We start from the raw sequence: 18,267 nt of genomic DNA on the forward strand, positions 1-18,267 counted from the left end.
TTATTTTTATTTTATTAAATTTCTATACCGCCCTTCTCCCGAAGGACTCAGGGCGGTGTACAGCCAAAATAAAACACGGAATATATACAATTAAAAGAATTTAAAAAGAACTATTACTATGCGGCCGATTATTAAAACATTTAAAAATTTAAAATATTATTAAAACCCCAATTTAAAACAACTATTTATGCCAGTCCTGCTTGAATGAATAAATATGTTTTAAGCTCACGACGAAAGGTCCGAAGATCAGGCACTTGACGTAAGCCAGGGGGGAGTTCGTTCCAGAGTGTTGGTGCTCCCACAGAGAAGGCCCTACTCCTGGGGGCCGCCAGCCGACATTGTTTGGCGGACGGCACCCTGAGAAGGCCCCCTCTGTGAGAGCGTACGGGTCGGTGGGAGGCATAAGGTAGCAGCAGGCGGTCTCGTAAGTACCCGGGTCCTAAGCCATGGAGCGCTTTAAAGGTGGTAACCAGAATCTTGAAGCGCACCCGAAAGACCACAGGAAGCCAGTGCAGACTACGGAGCAGTGGTGTTACATGGGAGCCACGAACGGCTCCCGTTACCACTCGCGCAGCTGCATTCTGGACTAACTGTAGCCTCCGGGTGCACCTCAAGGGCAGCCCCATGTAGAGAGCATTGCAATAATCCAGCCGAGACGTAACCAGCATAGCATAGCATAGCATAGAATTCTTTATTGGCCAAGTGTGATTGGACACACAAGGGCTATGTCTTGGTGCAGATGCTCTCAGTGTACATAAAAGAAAAGATACCTTCATCAAGGTACAACACTTACAACACTTAATGATAGTCACAGGCACAACTCCCTTGGAATGGTGTGGGAGAAGGAATGGATTTCCGGGGGAGAAATTGCAGGCTACAGGTGACCCTGTAGGTCATCTAGTCCAACCTCCCCCCCCGCCCAACCTACACTTAAGGTGGGGGGTTTCTCCCTTAAGAGGGACACATGTAAACCACCTTTGCTAACGGCACGCGAACCGCCAGAAGTCGCAACTTCGGGGAACTCCGAGTCTCCGCCTTTCGGCAGCCTTAAGCGTAAGCGTTCTTCTCCTGCTTGGGCGTGGGGTGGGGGTGGGGGCTGGGGGTTGGACTAGATGACCTCCAGGGTCCCTTCCAAACCCTCGTTTATGCTGTATGAACAGCCGAGCGCGATCCGGGGGAGGGGGCGGAGAGCGGATTTGCGGGCGGAGCAGCTGCCGGGTCTTGGAGCCAAGCCCCGCCCGGGAGGCGGTCGAGGCAGGCGGGCCGGAAGAGGCGCCGGAGAGCCGGCCTTGGTTGCGGCTATGCCGGGGACGGCTGGCGAAGGGCGATGCGTGGTCTGCGGCCGGCAGGGGCGCCAGGCCGCCAAGTACCGATGTCCGGGCTGCCGGGAGAGATAGTGGGTACCGGGGATGGGGGGGGGCGCGCTCTGCTTATGCTCAGAGGCCGCTTGTGCCAGGGGAAGGGGCTTCCCGCAGCTCTCGGGGTTTGGCCTTTGCAACGGGGAGGGCAGGGGAAATCTTGGGGCTCGGGAAGGGAGGGTCTCTTTGGAGTGGGGGGTGCTTCCGGACTAAGGTGGGTTGAAGATGCTTTGCAAGAACGTGGGGGCTCCATTTATTTATTTTTATGTATATAAATACACTCTTTCTCTCTCTTTCTTATATCATGGCTGGCTGGGGAATTCTGGGAGTTGAAGTCCATCCATCTTAAAGTTACCAAAATTGGGAAACATTGCTCCAGATAAAGTGGTTTCCCCCCCAGAATCAATCAATCTATCTATCTATCTATCTATCTATCTATCTATCTATCTATCTATCTATCTATCTATCTATCTATCTATCTATCTACCTACCTACCTACCTACCTACCTACCTACCTACCTACCTACCTATCTATCTATTCTATCTTTATTATTATTATTATTATTTATTAAATTTGTATACCGCCCTTCTCCCGAAGGACTCAGGGCGGTTCACAGCCAATAACATACAAAAATACATATAACACAAGTTAAAAACAGTATAAAAGACTAATTCAATGTATGGCCTAAAAATTTGAATACAATTATCTGATACAAATACAAATATCTGATCTTTCTGTCTATCAATCTATCCATATCAATCAATCGTCTATATCTATCATCCAGCCATCCTATTGCTAGCTATCATCTATCTAGCTATAGGATCTGTCTATCAATCTGTATTTTTCTCTCTATTATCCATCCATCCATCCGTCTATTCTATCTGATCTATCTGTCTATCAATCTAGCCATATCAATCAATCAATCAATCAGTCGTCTATATCTATCTATCATCCAGCCGTCCTATCTCTAGCTAACATCTATCTAGCTATCTGATCTAGCTGTCTATCAATCTATATTTTTCTCTGTATCATCCATCTATCCATCTATTCTATCTGATCTATCTGTCTATCAATCTATCCCAATCAATCAATCGTCTATATCTATCTATCATCCAGCCATCCTATTGCTAGCTATCATCTATCTAGCTATTTGATCTATCTATCTGTCTATCAATCTATATTTTTCTATCATCCATCCATCCATCTATTCTATCTTGTCTGACTATCAATCTATATTTTTCTCTCCCTCCCTCCCTCCCTCTATCATCCATCCATCTATCTATATCTAACTATCTATTCTATCTGATCTGTCTATCAATCTATATCCATATCAATCAATCAATCTATCTATCCATATCAATCAATCAATCTATCTATCTATCTATCTATCTATCTATCTATCTATCTATCTATCTATCTATCTATCTATCTATCTATTATCATCCATCCACCCACCCATCCATCCTATATCTAGCTATCTAGCTACCGGTATCATCTATCTAGCTATCTGATCTATCTGTCTGTCTATCAATCTATATTTCTCCCTCCCTCCCTCCCTCCCTCTATCATTTAATCTATATATCTTCTACCTGTCTATCAATCATGTATCCCATCCAACCATCCAACATATCTAACACACTTCTGTCTTCCTATTTGCTTATATTTATAACATCCTATTATATAGGGGCATGCATAAGAGCACAAAAGTGCCTATCGTTCCTGTCTTATTGTTTCCTTTCATTATATATACGCTTATATGTTGTATAGTTGTTTCATGCTTATGCTTATATATACTGTTGTGACAAAAAAATAATAATAGATACTCGGGGGATCCCTTGCAAGGGTGGGAGGTGTAGGTTGTGGGTGATTCGGGGATCACTGGCCGAGCAGAAGGTCTTCCCCGCCTTCTCTCCTTCGCCTGGGTTGTAATGCAATTGGGAGATTACTTAGGAGCAATCTCTTCTAAGTGAGAATTGCTGTCATAGAAATCTAGAAATTGTTTCACTGTTTTAGGAGTGGTCCATTGGGGTTTGTGGGTTGATTCAGGTTGGAACGAACAAACTGTGTTCACACAAAGATTAGAATTATCTAGCATCGTGTTTCTCACGCTTAGGAACTTTTAAGAAGCGTGGACTTCAACTCCCAGAATTCCCCAGCCAGCTACGTTTTCTGTTTTCTAACAAAAAACACTAATTGGATAAAACAATTTGTTTATTGGCTGGGAAATTCTGGGAGTTGAAGTTCACATGTCTTAAAAGTTCCTAAGTGTGAGAAACTCTGATTTAGCAAACACATTCCCAGAATGTGGCAATTTTGGTTAGAGTTTTGTTTAGTTGCTCCCTCTTTTAAAAATTTAAAAAATTTCTGTGTTGCGCAAAGTATCTGGTGGATACTTTGGTGTTTAATATGAATCTTGAAAAATGGGTAAATTAAGTGAGTTGTGTGCATCTTAGCCTCTGGAATCAAATTACTTTCTCCCCTTAACCGGTTGGTATTTGCTTTCTCTGTTGGCAATTCAGCCTTGCATCATCTGAAGGAGCAACAAGGAGACCTCTGCACATGTGCAGAGTGCATTCGTCCCACCTGATCCCGAGCTAGGTTGAAATACAGAAACTTGGGATCAATCCATATTTTTCTTTTCTAACTCTTTTGCTCTTAAAGCTCCTGCTCTGATGGATAATTCTCTTGTCGTTTCAGTTGTTCTGTGCCCTGCTACAAGAAGCACAAAGGTAAATTCCCTTTTTCATCTGCATCCCTGTTCAATTAATTCAAATTGTAATTCTGTGTCTCAGCCTTCCCAAAATCTATATTGGATGGGGACGGTGTATGGGAAATCCGAGAAGCATTGGTTTTGTTTTCCATTTGTATCGTTTCCTTTCTGGTCAAATTTTATATTGTTTTTTCCCCCCTCATTTTCATCTGGGCAAGTCCATTGTGGTGCAATGGCCTAGAGGTGGAGCTCTCACCTCATAATCAGGAGACTGTGAGTTCGATCCTAGGTAGAGGTGATATTTCTCTGTCTGGGCACAATGAGAATATATGTTAGAATTTAGGCAGCGTAACTAGTATTATGAGCAAAACACAGCATACAGAGCCTTTAGATAAATAACAGTGGTTTATATACAGCAGTGGTTTATTTACAGACTTAAAAGTAAAGGTAAAGGTTCCCCTCGCACGTACGTGCTAGTCGTTGCTGACCCTAGGGGGCGGTGCTCATCTCCGTTTCAAAGCCGAAGAGCCCGCGCTGTCCGAAGACGTCTCCGTGGTCATGTGGCCTGCATGACTCTACGCCAAAGGCGCACGGAACGCTGTTAACTTCCCACCAACAAGGTGGTCCTTATTTTTTCTATTTGCATTTTTTTACCTGCTTTCGAACTGCTAGGTTGGCAGAAGCTGGGACTAGTAACAGGAGCTCACCCCATTACATGGCAGCACTAGGGATTCGTACCGCCGAACTGCCGACCTTTCGATCGACAAGCTCAGCTGTCTTAGCCCCTGAGCCACCTAGGCCCTGAGCCACCATTTACAGACTTATATGTGGTTAAATACCATCATACAGCTACTGACACACGGAGAGCAATGCCCTCTAATGGCTTCCCTTATATAGGCAGCTTCTTAACGTGGCAGTAACCCTGCTGCCTCATTCCATTGCATCAATTTCCGGTTGCCTCCGCTTACAACCTCTCATCAGCTTACAGCTGTTAACTCTTCATACCCTGACAATATATCTGCTGGAAAAAAAAACTCCGCATCGGTGACAGGAAGGGCATCCGGCCAGTAAACACTCAGCTCCATTCAGTTGCCCAGACTCCACCCTGCAAGGGATTGATTATGGGGGTCATTAAAAGAAGAAGATCTGGGGAAGTCCAATGTAACTTCGAACAGCTGCTAAGAAACCATTTCAAATTATAACAGACACCCCAAAAGTCCTTACGATATGCTTCTGGGGTTCTGACAGCTATATGCACACACAGACACACACACACAATGTGGTCACGTGATTGTGCTGAGCTTTTAGCAACTGGCTCATGTTTTATGGCTTTTTGCAGGATCCGGTCACATGACCAGGATTTTTGGTGGCTTTTGCTGGTTTCCAGCATTCTTGCTTTCTGGCAAAAGACATTCATTGGATAAAATTGATCCCTGCGTTCATTTACGACCGTGTCACTTGTTTTAACAACTGCTGCAAAAAAAAAAAAGGTTTATACAATTGGGTAGGGTCACATGGTGACTCACTTAACGACAGCAGTTCCAGGTTCGATTACGGTCATAAGTCGAGGACTACCTGCAATCAAAGGCAGATCTGGAGTAAAGTCTTTAAGCTTTGCAGCTACTGCCTTGAAGGGATGGAAAGCAGAGGTGTGTGATCTGTAACTCCAAGCACGATAAGGTTTTAAAAAATTGCGATTGGAATTTTAATAGAAGAGTGCACATCCGGAGCAGATCGAGCCACGCGGCCTGCCGATTCAGGTGCTTCCTGCGCCATTCAGAGAGAGAAATCACAGAGAGCTGAAGGTACGTATTATTGTAGTCGTAAGCTGGAAGGAAAGTAGGTTTTCTTTCCATATGAGAAACGGATGTGGATTTGCAGGCGGCTGTTACGTATAAGCTGGGTTGACAAAATCAGAAACGAGGAGGGGATAAGCTGCCTGGGGAAGCCAAGGGACATCATCAAAACCATAAAAAAAAAAGGCGAAAGTTAGAATATTTTGGACATGTGATGCAATACCGTGAAAAATACGGCATCCTTCACTTAACCCTCCAGGGAAAGATTGAAGGCAAACGAGGTCCAGGCAGAAGAAGGACATCACGGCTTCAAAATCTAAGGGACTGGTTTGGACAAAACTCAGCAACACTTTTTCGTGCGGCTGCTGATAAAAATAGGATTGCCAGCATGATTGCCGATGTCCGATGACGGATATGGCGCAAGAAGAAGAAGAATGAGAGACGGGGAGAAAACCACTTTATTTGGAGCAATGTTGCCAACTTTAAGATGGGTGGACTTCAATTTTTAACTTTTAAGTTTAACTTAAAGTTTAAGTTGAACCAATTTTTAAGATAGGCTGGCTGGGGAATTCTGGGAGTTGGAAATCCACCCGTCTTGGAAGTTGCAAAAGTTGGGAAATGCTGATTTGGAGAGACAGTGCAACAGGAATGGCAGAATTGAAATATTTTGCTCCTTCAGGCTATGTAGCTTTTCAAAGCACAAACAGCATTAGTGGTGAATATTTGTAGCTTGGGTGTAAGGATGAGAGTGAAGGTTCGTTCTCCGAGCTTGTGGGAGCCACAAGCTCGGAGAACGCACCTTCACTCTCATAGAATAATAGGAGGGGAAGGGACCTTGGAGGTCATCTAGCCCAACTCCCTGCTTAAGCAGGAGACTCTACACCAGCAGCTCCCAACTGGTCCACAGATTGGGGGCTGAGGACCCCTGCCCTACACCCAGGGGTGGGCTTCAAAAATTTTAGCAAGGGATTCTCTGCCTGGCTGCTGGGTGGGCGTGGCCATGGTGGGTGTGACCTAGTTGGCCTCATGGAGCACATGGGGTTGGATTTTTGCCCTCCCCGGATTCCGGAGTCTTTCCACGAGCCTCCGGGAGAGTAAAAACAGCCTCCCCAGGCTCCAGAGGCCCTCTAGAGGCCAGAAATGGGTTCTGTCAGGCCTTGAAACCATACTAGGCCGTAGGTTTCCAGACGCTGCCACATTTCTCCCCTGAGGGGAAGAAGGAGGATTGAGGGGTATGGTAACATTCTTCAAGCGGTCGGCTTGTGTTCCCATCTGCAGAAGGAGTGGCAAGAAGAGGTTTCGAATAAAGTGGAAGAACGTTGGACCATGTGACCGGCAAAGGGGTTAGGGGGAGTGGGACTCTTGGGGTTTGTATAACTGGGAAAAGAATCCGGAAGTTTCAGTTTTGGATTTTCACTCATCGTGTGCCAGTTTCCTTATGCTAGTAAAGAACTTTGAAAGACAATGGCTTCAGTGGGTTTTTTTTTATGCAGAAGAGGTTTTTCTGGAACCTTGACAGGCTCATTTCCGGTCTTCCCAAACTTCCATTTGGCCCGTTTTTCGCCCCCCTCCCCCCGAGCCTCTGCATGTGCCCTGCACTTACCTGCATCCAAAACGGGCCGTGTGGGGACTCCGGGGAGGGGAGGGGTGGGCGAGGCCAGCCAGGAGTGAGATTTGGAGGTTCTCCGAACTGCACAGAATCTTAGCTAGAGGTTCTCCCGAACCCCCAGCAGCCCACCCCTGCCTACACCATTCCAAAGGCCTGTAGCATAATGGTAAAATCTGTGTAGATGCTACTTCTTCTGGACTTCTTTAGTAATAGAATCGTCTCTCTTCGGCTTTTTAGGTGGTCCTTGGTCTGTGGATGACATTTTGACTGAAGATGACGAAGACGATAGGGTGCCTCTCCAGAAACTTCAGCTATTGAGTAAGTTTTTTTTTTTTTGGCATAAAAAAAATGGGTATCCTACAGTTAAAGAAACTTTCCTATTTCAGTCTCCTGTAAATATTTATTTGGATGAGGTTACTAATGAAATAGGGACGCGGTGGCTCAGGGGCTAAGACGCTGAGCTTGTGGATCGAAAGGTCGGCAGTTCAGCGGTTCGAATCCCTACTGCTGCCGCGTCACGGAGGTGAGCTCCCGTGACTTGTCCCAGCTTCTGCCAACCTAGCAGTTCGAAAGCACGTAAAAAATGCAAATAGAAAAAATAGGGACCACCTTTGGTGGGAAGGGAACAGCGTTCCGTGCGCCTTTGGCGTTGAGTCATGCCGGCCACATGACCACGGAGATGTCTTCAGACAGCGCTGGCTCTTTGGCTTTGAAACGGAGATGAGCACTGTCCCCTAGAGTCGGGAACGATTAGCACATATGTGCGAGGGGAACCTTTACCTTTACCTTACTAATGAAATCTTGGTCATTTCCTTGCCACGGAGGGAACTAGTTAAAAAAATAAGCCACTTCTGATTAGAGGCACAGGAAATCCTCAACTTATGACCACAGTTGAAACCCAAAATGAGGACCCAGATAGTTGGGGGCAATAAAAGTTGACTTTGTATATAATATACAAATGGATGAAGACTATTGCTTAACATAGTGTAAGCCGCCCTGAGTCTTCGGAGAAGGGCGAGATATAAATTCCAAAAAAAAAAAAAAATCTGTTGCTTCTAAGCAAGGTGGTTGTGAAGGGAGTTTCACAACCACCTTTTGTGACTTTCTGGCCAGGGTTGTTAAGTGAATCACTGCAAGTTCTTTAGTAACATGTGGGTTAAGGGAATCTGCCTTCCCCACTGACGTTGCTTGTCAGAAGGTCGCAAAAGTTTGATCGCATGGCCTCGGGATACTGCAGCCGTCGTAAATGTAAGCCGTCGTAAATGTAAACAGTTGTCTCACTTTGCAACAGAAATATTGGGCTCAATTTTGGTTGCAAGTTGAGGACTACCTGTATTTGACTTGCCACCCGATCCTCAGACGTCTTAGATGACGAGAACCTTCCCATATCTGAAATTCTCAGCTCATCCTTCCTTCCCCTCCCCCTTTTTTCCTAAAAATAGATGAATCGGAAGAGCTCCGAGCCATCCTTTCAAATCCTCACCTCCAGACACTGCTGTTTACCATCGACCAAGCCAAAGATAAGAGCGCCCTCATGAAAAAATACATGCAGGAACCTGTCTTTGTAGAGTTTGCAGATTGTTGCCTGAGGACTGTTGAACCGGAGGTGAAGGAGAACGAAATTCCAGAGTGAATGTCTCTAGGAGTCAAGTGGAGGTTTCTCCAGCCTTGGAAAGCAGCTAGCAAATTTGGAAATGCTTTTGTCTTATTCGCCGCTAACTCTTGTGTTGGAATCTCTTGGAACAGGATGAGCTACCTTGCTCCCAAGAACGGTTGATCCAGGTGGTGTATGTGTGTGTCATTTTCACAAGCTGAATTTTATTTTTATTGTTTTTGGAACCACCAAATTTTTGCCAGTTTCTTGAGTGGCAATTCTTCTGGTTTTGAAAAGGAGAAATATGCTTTTGTTAAATACATTCTTTAATTAAAGTCTAACCTCCTTTTCACACCCTGGTCTGATGTTATATATTATGTGGAAATGGAAGGAAAGTTAAGATATTAACTTCGGGAGTATAAAACCGATGCAATAAGAATATCAAAGCCAACAACATTTATAACCATCTCAAGTTTATTACATCTTAATTTATACAGAACATAATGCAACCCAGAAGTTAGAAAGAATGATGAGACAGTATTACTTTGACCTCTGCCTTTTAATAACTTATTCTTTTCCCCCGACATATTTTAACTGAATATGTCATACATATTTAAGAAATATTTTGAATAAAACAGCAGCATGCCAGAATAATTTTTAAAATAACCCTTTAGATTTTTTTTTTAAAAAAATGCCCAAGCATCAGGCTTTTTCCTTATTACCTTGGGGACACTGACAAGTACAGTAGAATTTTTTTTAAAAAATATAAAGTTCTCACTACATTAAAATGGTGTCTTTGGTGATAAATGAGTATTTCAAATGTGGCCATTAAAAAAAAACAACACCTGAAGATTTCTACCCAAAAGAAATAGACTTGTGGTATAGCAAATCTATAGCACCTTTTTGAAATAAACATTGCCGTATGCACCCTTTTTTTAAAAAAAAAATAGCACCCTCAAAATTAGCAGGATTGAGATTCTACTGGCTCCTGGCTTTAATAAGATTTAGAGCTGTTACGTACTTTAAAAATGATCTGGATGCACAATTTTGTGCCCTGTATTGATCCAAAAACAGCACCTCTTTGCAATTCATTAAGAAGTCCACGTTGACCGAGGCTTCTGCAGAAACGTAAAATAAAACTGCTGTTGCTTTCAGGTTCTACTTAAAGCCACTGGGAACCTGGAAAAAGTTCGGCTGTTTTACTGAATAGAAGCAAAGTGTGGTGCTTTGAGCACCACCCAATCATTGTCAAGGCGTGCACAAGAGTTAAGATTTGCTTCCCGATTCTGAAAATAAAGGATCAGATGACGAAGGAGATGGGACGAAGGAGATGGCCCGGCATCCAGTAATCCGTGGTTACCGGATGCTATCAGATGGGTGATTTGCCACACATCTTCACTAGGTTATCGGATGCTATCAGGCCAAATAAGGCATTGGAAGTAGCTCTGCTTCTGTTATATGCATGCAACCATCCCAAATGTGGGGAGAACGGAGTACAGTTTATTTTAATAAATCGATGGATTGAATGAGTGGGCCAGGACTCTACTTCTGCATCTGGACTAGTGCTTCTCAACTGTGGCCCCTTTAAGGTGGGTGGACTTCAACTCCCAGAATTCCCCAGCCAGCCAATGCTGGCTGGGGAATTCTGGGAGTTGAAGTCCACCCGCCTTAAAGGGGCCAAGGTTGAGAAACACAACAACAACAACAGAGTTGGAAGGTGTTGTGTCTTGTCTGCTCTCACAGCAGCCGCGGCCTTCTTATCTGCTCCCGAACACGGAGGAATGTATGCCTCCCGGCCCCAGTCCTGGCTCCATGCCCAGACAAGCTGAAGAGGAGGGGGCACCTCCCGGTCCCAGCCCTGGCTCCATGCCCAAGCAGGCTGCAGAGGAGGGAGCATCCCCCGGCCCCAGCCCTGGCTCCATGCCCAGGCAAACGGAGCAGCTAGACCCCTCCCCCTCCTCCACAGCAGGTGAGCCTGAGGAAAGTTTATTTCCAACAGCTGCTGATTGGAGTGACCCTCGCATCAGAAGACTGGATAGGCGGAGGCAACAGAAGGGAGGGAGGGGCAGGCCTTAATGATGCTGAGTCATGGAGCCACACCCCATGGCCTATATAAAGGATCTGCTTTCTGGCAGTCTCTGAGTCAGGCAAAGTCGAACTTATCTTGCTGAAGTCACTTTCTGGTCTCCTGCCTGCTCTGAGGACTTTGCTAGGACTTTGGGCAGAGCTGCAGAGGCAAGCCTGATTCGGATTTCCCTGACCCGGCCGTCAGCGGAGGAGTGGGACATGACAGAAGGGATCTTGGAGGTCTTCTAGTCCAGGGATCTCCAACCTTGGTCCCTTTAAGACTTGTGGACTTCAACTCCCAGCTTTGCTGGCTGAGGGATTCTGGGAGTGGAAGTCCACAAGTCTTAAAGGGACCAAGGTTGGAGACCCCTGTTCTAGTCCAACCCCCTGCCCAGGCAGGAAACACTACACCATTTCAGACAAATAGTTATCCAACATTTTCTTAAAAATTTCCAGTGTTGGAGCATTCACAACTTCTGCAGGCAGGTTTGTTGGGAACCTGTTGGATCTTCCACTTGGTGCAGAGTTTGTCTCCCAGTTGATGTCAGGGTAGTTAAAATCCCCCATTACTACTGTGAAGTGGTTCCTACATACCATAGTTAACTGACTTCCAAAAAGTTTATCTACTTCCTCTGTTTGGTTGAGTGGCCTATAGTATAGACCTATGGCAATATCATTTCCACCCCCTTTAATATTGACCCAAACGCATTCAAGATCATTTTCGTCATTGTTGTGCTCTTATTTCTGTAGAGATGTAGTTATTTCTTATATATAGTGCAACTCCACCTCCTCTTTTATTTGGTCTATTTCTTTTAAATAATTTATATCCCTTTAGCTGTATGTTTCATTTGTGGGTTTCATCCCACCAAGTTTCCGTAATGGCAACAATATCATATCCGCCCTTATTTACTTGGACTTCTAATTCACCCTGTTTATTCCTCATACTCTGTGCATTGACTCAATATTTGAGTCCATTTTGATTTGACCTTGTGTTTACTGTCTGCATAACCTGTGTTGTGCCTGACTGCCCCTACTTTCTTGCCACCTGTTGGATTAGTATACATGGTATGGCACTCACTATTAAATGCTTGGTTTTGCTTGATAGCAGGGCTGACAATCTTACCCACACAGACATCTATGTTACATACACTAATAACCCTATTAAATTTGGATTGCTGGGGACAGAAACGTTCTGTATCAATTAATTCTCTGTCCCTGCTGTTCAGTTTAAATGTTTATCCAGAAAATCTGTGAATTTATTGCTAAGTAACCCAGTCCCTTTCTTTGATGGATGCAATACATCTCTTTTGTACAGTTTTTCATTGGGCCAGTTGCAGACATCATGACTAATAAAACCAAAGCCTTCCCTTTTACACCACTCCTTTAGCCACACATTAAACTCCACTACGCGCTGGCCTTTACCTTTTTGTTCCTTATATACTGGTAAAACCTCTGAAAAGATAAGCCTACAACTAAGTTCATACCCCAAGCTCTGGAAATCATTCTGCGCATAAAGTACATCCTTTTGGGATAGTTCATTTGTGCCAAGATGTATAATAACATCAACATCACAATCCTTACTGGCATTCTAGACTATTTTAAGAATATGCCTCTTGCCTCTGCTGGCAGTAGCACCAGGCAAACACCTGAACTCTTTCAAAACCACCATATCCTTTCCTAAATTTACATCCCTTATAATTGAATCACCAATCAGAAGATGGCTTCTCTTTTTGGATACTGTGCTCTTCTTGTGTGACCAATGTGTAATATCTGATTCACACGTTCCCCTTTCCAAAGTAAGTTCTTCATCTCGGACCATGATCCCCTGAGTTATCAGTATCACAGCTACCTTGACCTGTCACTTTAGTGTCCCTATTAAGATCAGCAAGGGCAGTATACTGGGGCACTGCAAAAGCTTTGTGTTTATGGTTCACAGCTCTCACCCTGCCAGATCCCACGGTTGTCCATACTGCCCTTCTCCTGCAAGGTCTTTGTGGTAGAGGGGACTGATGGCACGGCAGCTCAATAGAGTGGAATGGCTGAATTGGGCACCTAATTTCTGCTTGGAGAGCACAGATTTGAGATTCTGGATAGGTAATCTCTCCATGTAGACTACTAATTTGTTTAGTCTAAGTGCTTAAGTTAAGTTCTCTGGTCCTCCAGGAAGCATGCTAAGAAGAAGAGCAATAAATACAGGACAGATCTAGGGCCCAGAAAGACCCTTTCAGACTCAAGGTATTGCACATTTATCAAGGAGAATCTGGTTGAACCCGGTCACTCTGCAGCTGTGGCTGTATGGTCTGGTGTTGGCATAAAGCAGCGGAGATCTCCTGCAGTGGAACTTGACGGAGCCCTGAGGATGAAAAAAGATGCTAGATGACCAAGGCAGCATACAAATTGAAAAGATACGATAATAGCAAGTTAGACAGTTATTTACAGCGAAGACAAACCGGGGCACGGTTAACACCCAGGGGACACCCAGGGGACGGGCCTTCTCTGTGGGGGCCCCCGCCCTCTGGAACGAGCTCCCCCCAGGACTTCGTCAACTTCCGGACCTCCGAACCTTTCGCCGCGAGCTCAAAACTTACTTATTTATCTGCGCTGGACTGGGTTAGTTTTTTAAGTTATGGGTTTTTAAATGGGTTTTACTTCCAAATTTTAATTATGGCCAATTTAAATAAGTTTTTTATTAGTATTTTAATTGTATGTATTGTGCATTTTACTTGGCTGTGAACCGCCCTGAGTCCTTCGGGAGAAGGGCGGTATACAAATTTAAATAATAAATAAATAATAAATAAACATCACGTATCTAAAACAACGCCCAGTGATACAGCAAGTGTGCAATCTTATTTACCATATTTTTCGGAGTACAAGATGTACCGGAGTATAAGACGCACCTTAGTTTTTGGGGAGGAAAATAAGAAAAAAGCTGATTGGCAGGTAGATCGGCCTCCCGGAATACCCCCAGTCAGCTGTTCCCAGAGGTGAATTTTAGCAACAGGTTCCTTGGTTGTGAGTTCTGTGCCTTGCTTTTTTTTGCTTTTTGTTTCTGCCTCTGAAACTCTGTTTCAGAAAAAAACTTTTTTCTGCCTCTGAAAGCCTCCAAAACAGAACTTCAGAAAAAAAGCCTCTGAAGCTCCCTTTGGGAGCTCTTTTTTTGAAGCTCCGTTTCTGATGCTTTTTCAGCCTCTGAAATCTCCATCTGAGAAGCTGGGCGGGGCTACATTCGGAGTATAAGCCGCACCCAGATTTCCCCCCTCTTTTTTTGGGGAAAAAGGTGCGTTTTATATTCTGAAAAATATGTTAATTCTTTTTATGTTGAGATATTTATTACTTAATTTGATTTGCCACCCATCTTGACGTGGGACTCACCACCATAAAATGAAAAAACGAACGTAAACATAACGATAGCAGGAATAAAACCATCAATATGAAATTTAAAAAGATGGATGGAGGGGGACTGGGAAGCATAGTGGGGAGATGGGGTCAGTTAATAAGTTCAGTAGCCACCATATATATTACTATGGACCAGGTGTAAAATGCTCCCGGTTCGGACCAGATGGCCCGATCCGGTAGCGATGGTGGGGGGGTGGTTCGGAGAACTGGTAACAAAAATCCCTGCCCTCCCAGCCCATGCCCAGCTGAGCCGCGCAATCATCAGTTGTTTTTTTTTTACTTTTAAAAACATTTTTTCTTCGGCGGAAAAAATGCTTTTAAAAGTAAAAAAAAAAGCCTCTGATGATCGCGTGGCTCAGCTGGGATTGTCAGAACCCTTTAAAAGCATTTTTTTCTACAGCCTCTTTGGCCGAACAGGTTGTAAAAAAAAAAATGCTTTTAAAAGTTAAAAAAAAAAGTTGGCCACACCCACCCAGTCACATTACCCCACCACCAAGCCACACCCACAGAACCGGTAGTAACAAATTTTACGCTTCACCACTGCTATGGACTACATATTCCATAAGATAAAACAGCTACAGGTAGTCCCTGACTTACAAGAATTCACTTAGTGACTTATATATAGTGAAGTCATTATAGCAATGAAAAAGGTGACCCAAATATGGTTGCTTGGCAACCAAAATGTATTTACGAAGGTTGTAGCATCTCTGGGTCACGTGATCACCATGTGTGACCTTCCAGCCGGCTTCCGAAAAGCAAAGCCAATGGGGAAGCTGAATTCGCTTAACAACTGTATGATTCACTTAACGTCAGGGATTCACTTAACAACCGTGGCAAAAAAGGCCACAAAATCGGGAGCGACTCAAGAACGGTTTTGCTTAGCGATGGAAATTCTGGTCCCAGTTGTCATAAATCAAGGAATACCCATTCAGGTAGTCCTCAACTTACAACAGTTCGTTTAAAGTTACAGCACCAAAAAAAAAGTGACTTAGGACCATTTTTCGCACTTGTGACCATCGCAGCATCAGTGTGGTCATGTGATTCACCTTAGAATGCTTGACAACTGACTTATACTTATGACGGTTGCAGTGTCCCGGAGTCATGTGATCCCCTTTTGCGACCTTCTGACAAGCAAAGTCGGTGGGGGAGCCGGATTCACTTAACAACCGCGTTGCTAAGTTAACAACCGCAGCGATTCATTTGAAAACAGTGGCAAGAAAAAGTCGTAAAGCTCACTTAACACATTTTTCACTTAACAACGTAAATTTTGGGACCAATTATGGTCATACATTGAGGACTGCTTCCCCTATGCTAGGAACGGCTAACATAACGGTAGGAGTTATTTTAAATTCACTGGATCCCATATAACCCAAAAAAATTAATAATGGTTATAGACGCTGACAAGGAGCACTGGAATCAACGTTGCTTTTCTACAAAGAACCCAGTGGCTCGTTGCTGCTCTTTTAAGCCTTATAGGAGGGGCCAATCATCTCCTGGCCTTATTCCTGAGTCGTCCTTTTTGCTTCAGCTGCTCTTGCCTTCTGGTAGCTCTTTGCATGTTATGCCTCAGTGTTTGGTTGAAAATTATTTAAGCATGGCTGTTTTCCAGGGATGTGAGTGTATGGAAGTGTGTGTAACAATAGTCCTTACCTCTGGGGGAGCTCGGATGGAGCTGATACCTTTGACAGGCAACCTGGTCTCCGCCTTGGTCCAGTCCATCTTCTGTAAGACTTGGAGGCATGTTAGGAGAGCCAGGTCTCTCTGGAGCCTCTCCAGCGTTGTCGGGGTGCTTGACAGAACAAGACTGAGAGGCCAGACGTGGATGATGGGGTTCAGAGGCCAGGATTTGTCCAGTTCCACTTTCCTAGCAGCCTGGCTTGAGGTAGCAGCTGACCCACGGACAGAGGGAAGGCAATGTTGTTCCAAACCATCCAGCTCTTCTGCAGCTACGGCTGCCATCTTGGTCTATGGAAGAGGGATTAAAAAAATACTCCAATTTACCCACCAACTAATCATTGAGAAAAGGAAAGATTTATTTCTCCTCTGGATAAAATTATCCGGAAGCAGTACAGCTACACAATCTCAAACACGCAATCATTGGGGGAACAAACAAAAAAAGAAAGAAAGAGAGATTACAGGTAGTCCTTGACTTACAATCACTCATTTAGTGACTGTTTGAAGTTACAACAGTGCCGGGGAAAAAAAAGAATGGCTAACAATCGGTTCTCGCAGATATGACCGTTGCAGCGTCCTTGTGGTCATAATTTGGGTGCTTGGCAACCGGCAGGTGCGGTTGCAACCAAGATGGCTGCGTATCGCGGGGTCAGGTTACTGCCATGGGCAACCTTCCCAACTTGGTTTCCGAACGAGCAAAGTCAATGTGGAAGCCACCAAGAGGTCGCCAATCACGATCACACGCCTCAATTAATGACCGTGGCAGAAAGAGATTGTAAAATTGGGCGCGGTCATAGGATGCCTCATTTAATGACCGCATCGCTTAACAATGAATTTTACAGTCCCAGTTATGGTTGTAAGTGGAGGACTATCTGTACGGCAAAAAAAAAAAAATATTCTGCAGCTTTTCCCCATTTTTGTCACTTAAATTTTGCCTTATGTAGAGACATCTTTAAATTCCCACAAACCTTACTTAGCTACCTAAGTATCAGTAGGGTGTGCGTGGGAAATGATGAAAACTGTGTCAACCCATTGTGACATAAACTCCACCCCTTTTGTGTGTCGTGAGGTTACACACACATATTTATTTTATTATTTTCCTGGTTAGATTTATTTGCTGCACCTCTCGCCTCAAGATGACTCTGGGTGGTTTACAACATTAAAAGTAATAAACAAAATAGAATGAAAGGAAATGAATATGAATAAGAACGGAGAAATTAGAAAAAGAAGGGCGGAAATAGATGTGATCCAATAAAATATGCAAAGAAATATTAGGAAAGGAATAAAAAACTATGGGTGGGGGGGAAAGAGAAACATTTTGGCTAAAATTGTAATTAAGAAAAATGTATTTGAATATTTTGAATTGTTTATGATATGAAAATGTCAATACTCTGTTCATGAATTGTGGTTGTGTGGAAGGGGGGAAAATTAAAAAACAATAAAAACTTGTATAAAAAAACATTAAAACTAATAAGCGTTAAAAAAGAAATATTTCCGACACAAGTAAAAATACCAAATTACAATTAGAAGATGGGGAGGGAGGGAGGAAGGAAGGGAGGAGGATGCAAGGGGCAGAGGCGGAATCTGTCTAGCACAGGGGTGTCAAATTCGATTTCATTGAGCGCCGCATCAGGGTTGTTTTTTCACTTCGGGGTGTGGAGGGGCATAGCCAGCTCGACATCACTCGTGTCGGGGTGTTTGTGGCGGCCTGGACAGATCTTGGGGGAATCCACTGTCTCCAATGGAGGAAGGCGAGACCAGAGAAAGCGCCAAACCCTTGTCTTCCAGAGCAGGGGTCCCCAACCTTTTGGACCTCAGGGACCACCAAGTTCATAATTTTAAATCCCGCGGACCACTAATACAAATCCAGAATGCCCCTTGCTGAAGCGCCTGGACTCCCAGTGATGGGATGGGGTCCTTCAGGCAATCTCCCACCTCTCTCTCTCTCTCCCTCTCCCACTCTTTCTCTCTCTCCCACTCATTCTCTCTCTGATTCCCTGTTTCTCTCTCTCTCTTTCATTTTCTCTTTTTCATTCTTTCTCTTTCATTCTTTTTCATTCCC

General features: G+C 44.2%; 2 protein-coding genes across 2 annotated transcripts in view; one reads left to right on the forward strand and one right to left on the reverse strand.

The window, feature by feature from the left end:
• Positions 1-1,250: 1,250 nt before the first annotated feature.
• On the forward strand, positions 1,251-9,338 carry ZNHIT3 (zinc finger HIT-type containing 3). The gene is made up of 5 exons (XM_058164161.1): positions 1,251-1,396; positions 4,057-4,088; positions 5,782-5,874; positions 7,712-7,792; positions 8,917-9,338. The coding sequence occupies exons 1-5, from the start codon at positions 1,302-1,304 to the stop codon at positions 9,105-9,107; spliced, it is 492 nt and encodes a 163-aa protein (XP_058020144.1). The 5' UTR covers positions 1,251-1,301; the 3' UTR covers positions 9,108-9,338.
• A 378-nt stretch (positions 9,339-9,716) lies between these two features.
• The window catches only part of MYO19 (myosin XIX), a 75,044-nt gene continuing 66,493 nt past the window's right edge, over positions 9,717-18,267 (reverse strand). Inside the window, exons 23-24 of the mRNA XM_058164162.1 lie at positions 16,182-16,496; positions 9,717-13,488 (exon numbers count right to left, since the gene is read on the reverse strand). Coding sequence (XP_058020145.1) covers positions 13,366-13,488; positions 16,182-16,496 — 438 coding nt within the window. The 3' untranslated portion in view covers positions 9,717-13,365. The remainder of the gene's footprint in view (positions 13,489-16,181; positions 16,497-18,267) is intronic.

The sequence above is a fragment of the Ahaetulla prasina genome, chromosome 1 (assembly GCF_028640845.1).
Source record: "Ahaetulla prasina isolate Xishuangbanna chromosome 1, ASM2864084v1, whole genome shotgun sequence".
Classification (NCBI taxonomy): domain Eukaryota; kingdom Metazoa; phylum Chordata; class Lepidosauria; order Squamata; family Colubridae; genus Ahaetulla; species Ahaetulla prasina.

What these genes read in the sequence shown, in the direction of transcription:
- ZNHIT3 (XM_058164161.1), top strand. Translation starts at nt 1,302, where the DNA reads ATGCCGGGGACGGCTGGCGAAGGGCGATGCGTGGTCTGCGGCCGGCAG. An exon ending in GAAATCACAGAGAGCTGAAG is followed by an intron (nt 5,875 to 7,711) that starts GTACGTATTATT and finishes TCGGCTTTTTAG; the next exon opens with GTGGTCCTTGGTCTGTGGAT. An exon ending in CCAGAAACTTCAGCTATTGA is followed by an intron (nt 7,793 to 8,916) that starts GTAAGTTTTTTT and finishes TCCTAAAAATAG; the next exon opens with ATGAATCGGAAGAGCTCCGA.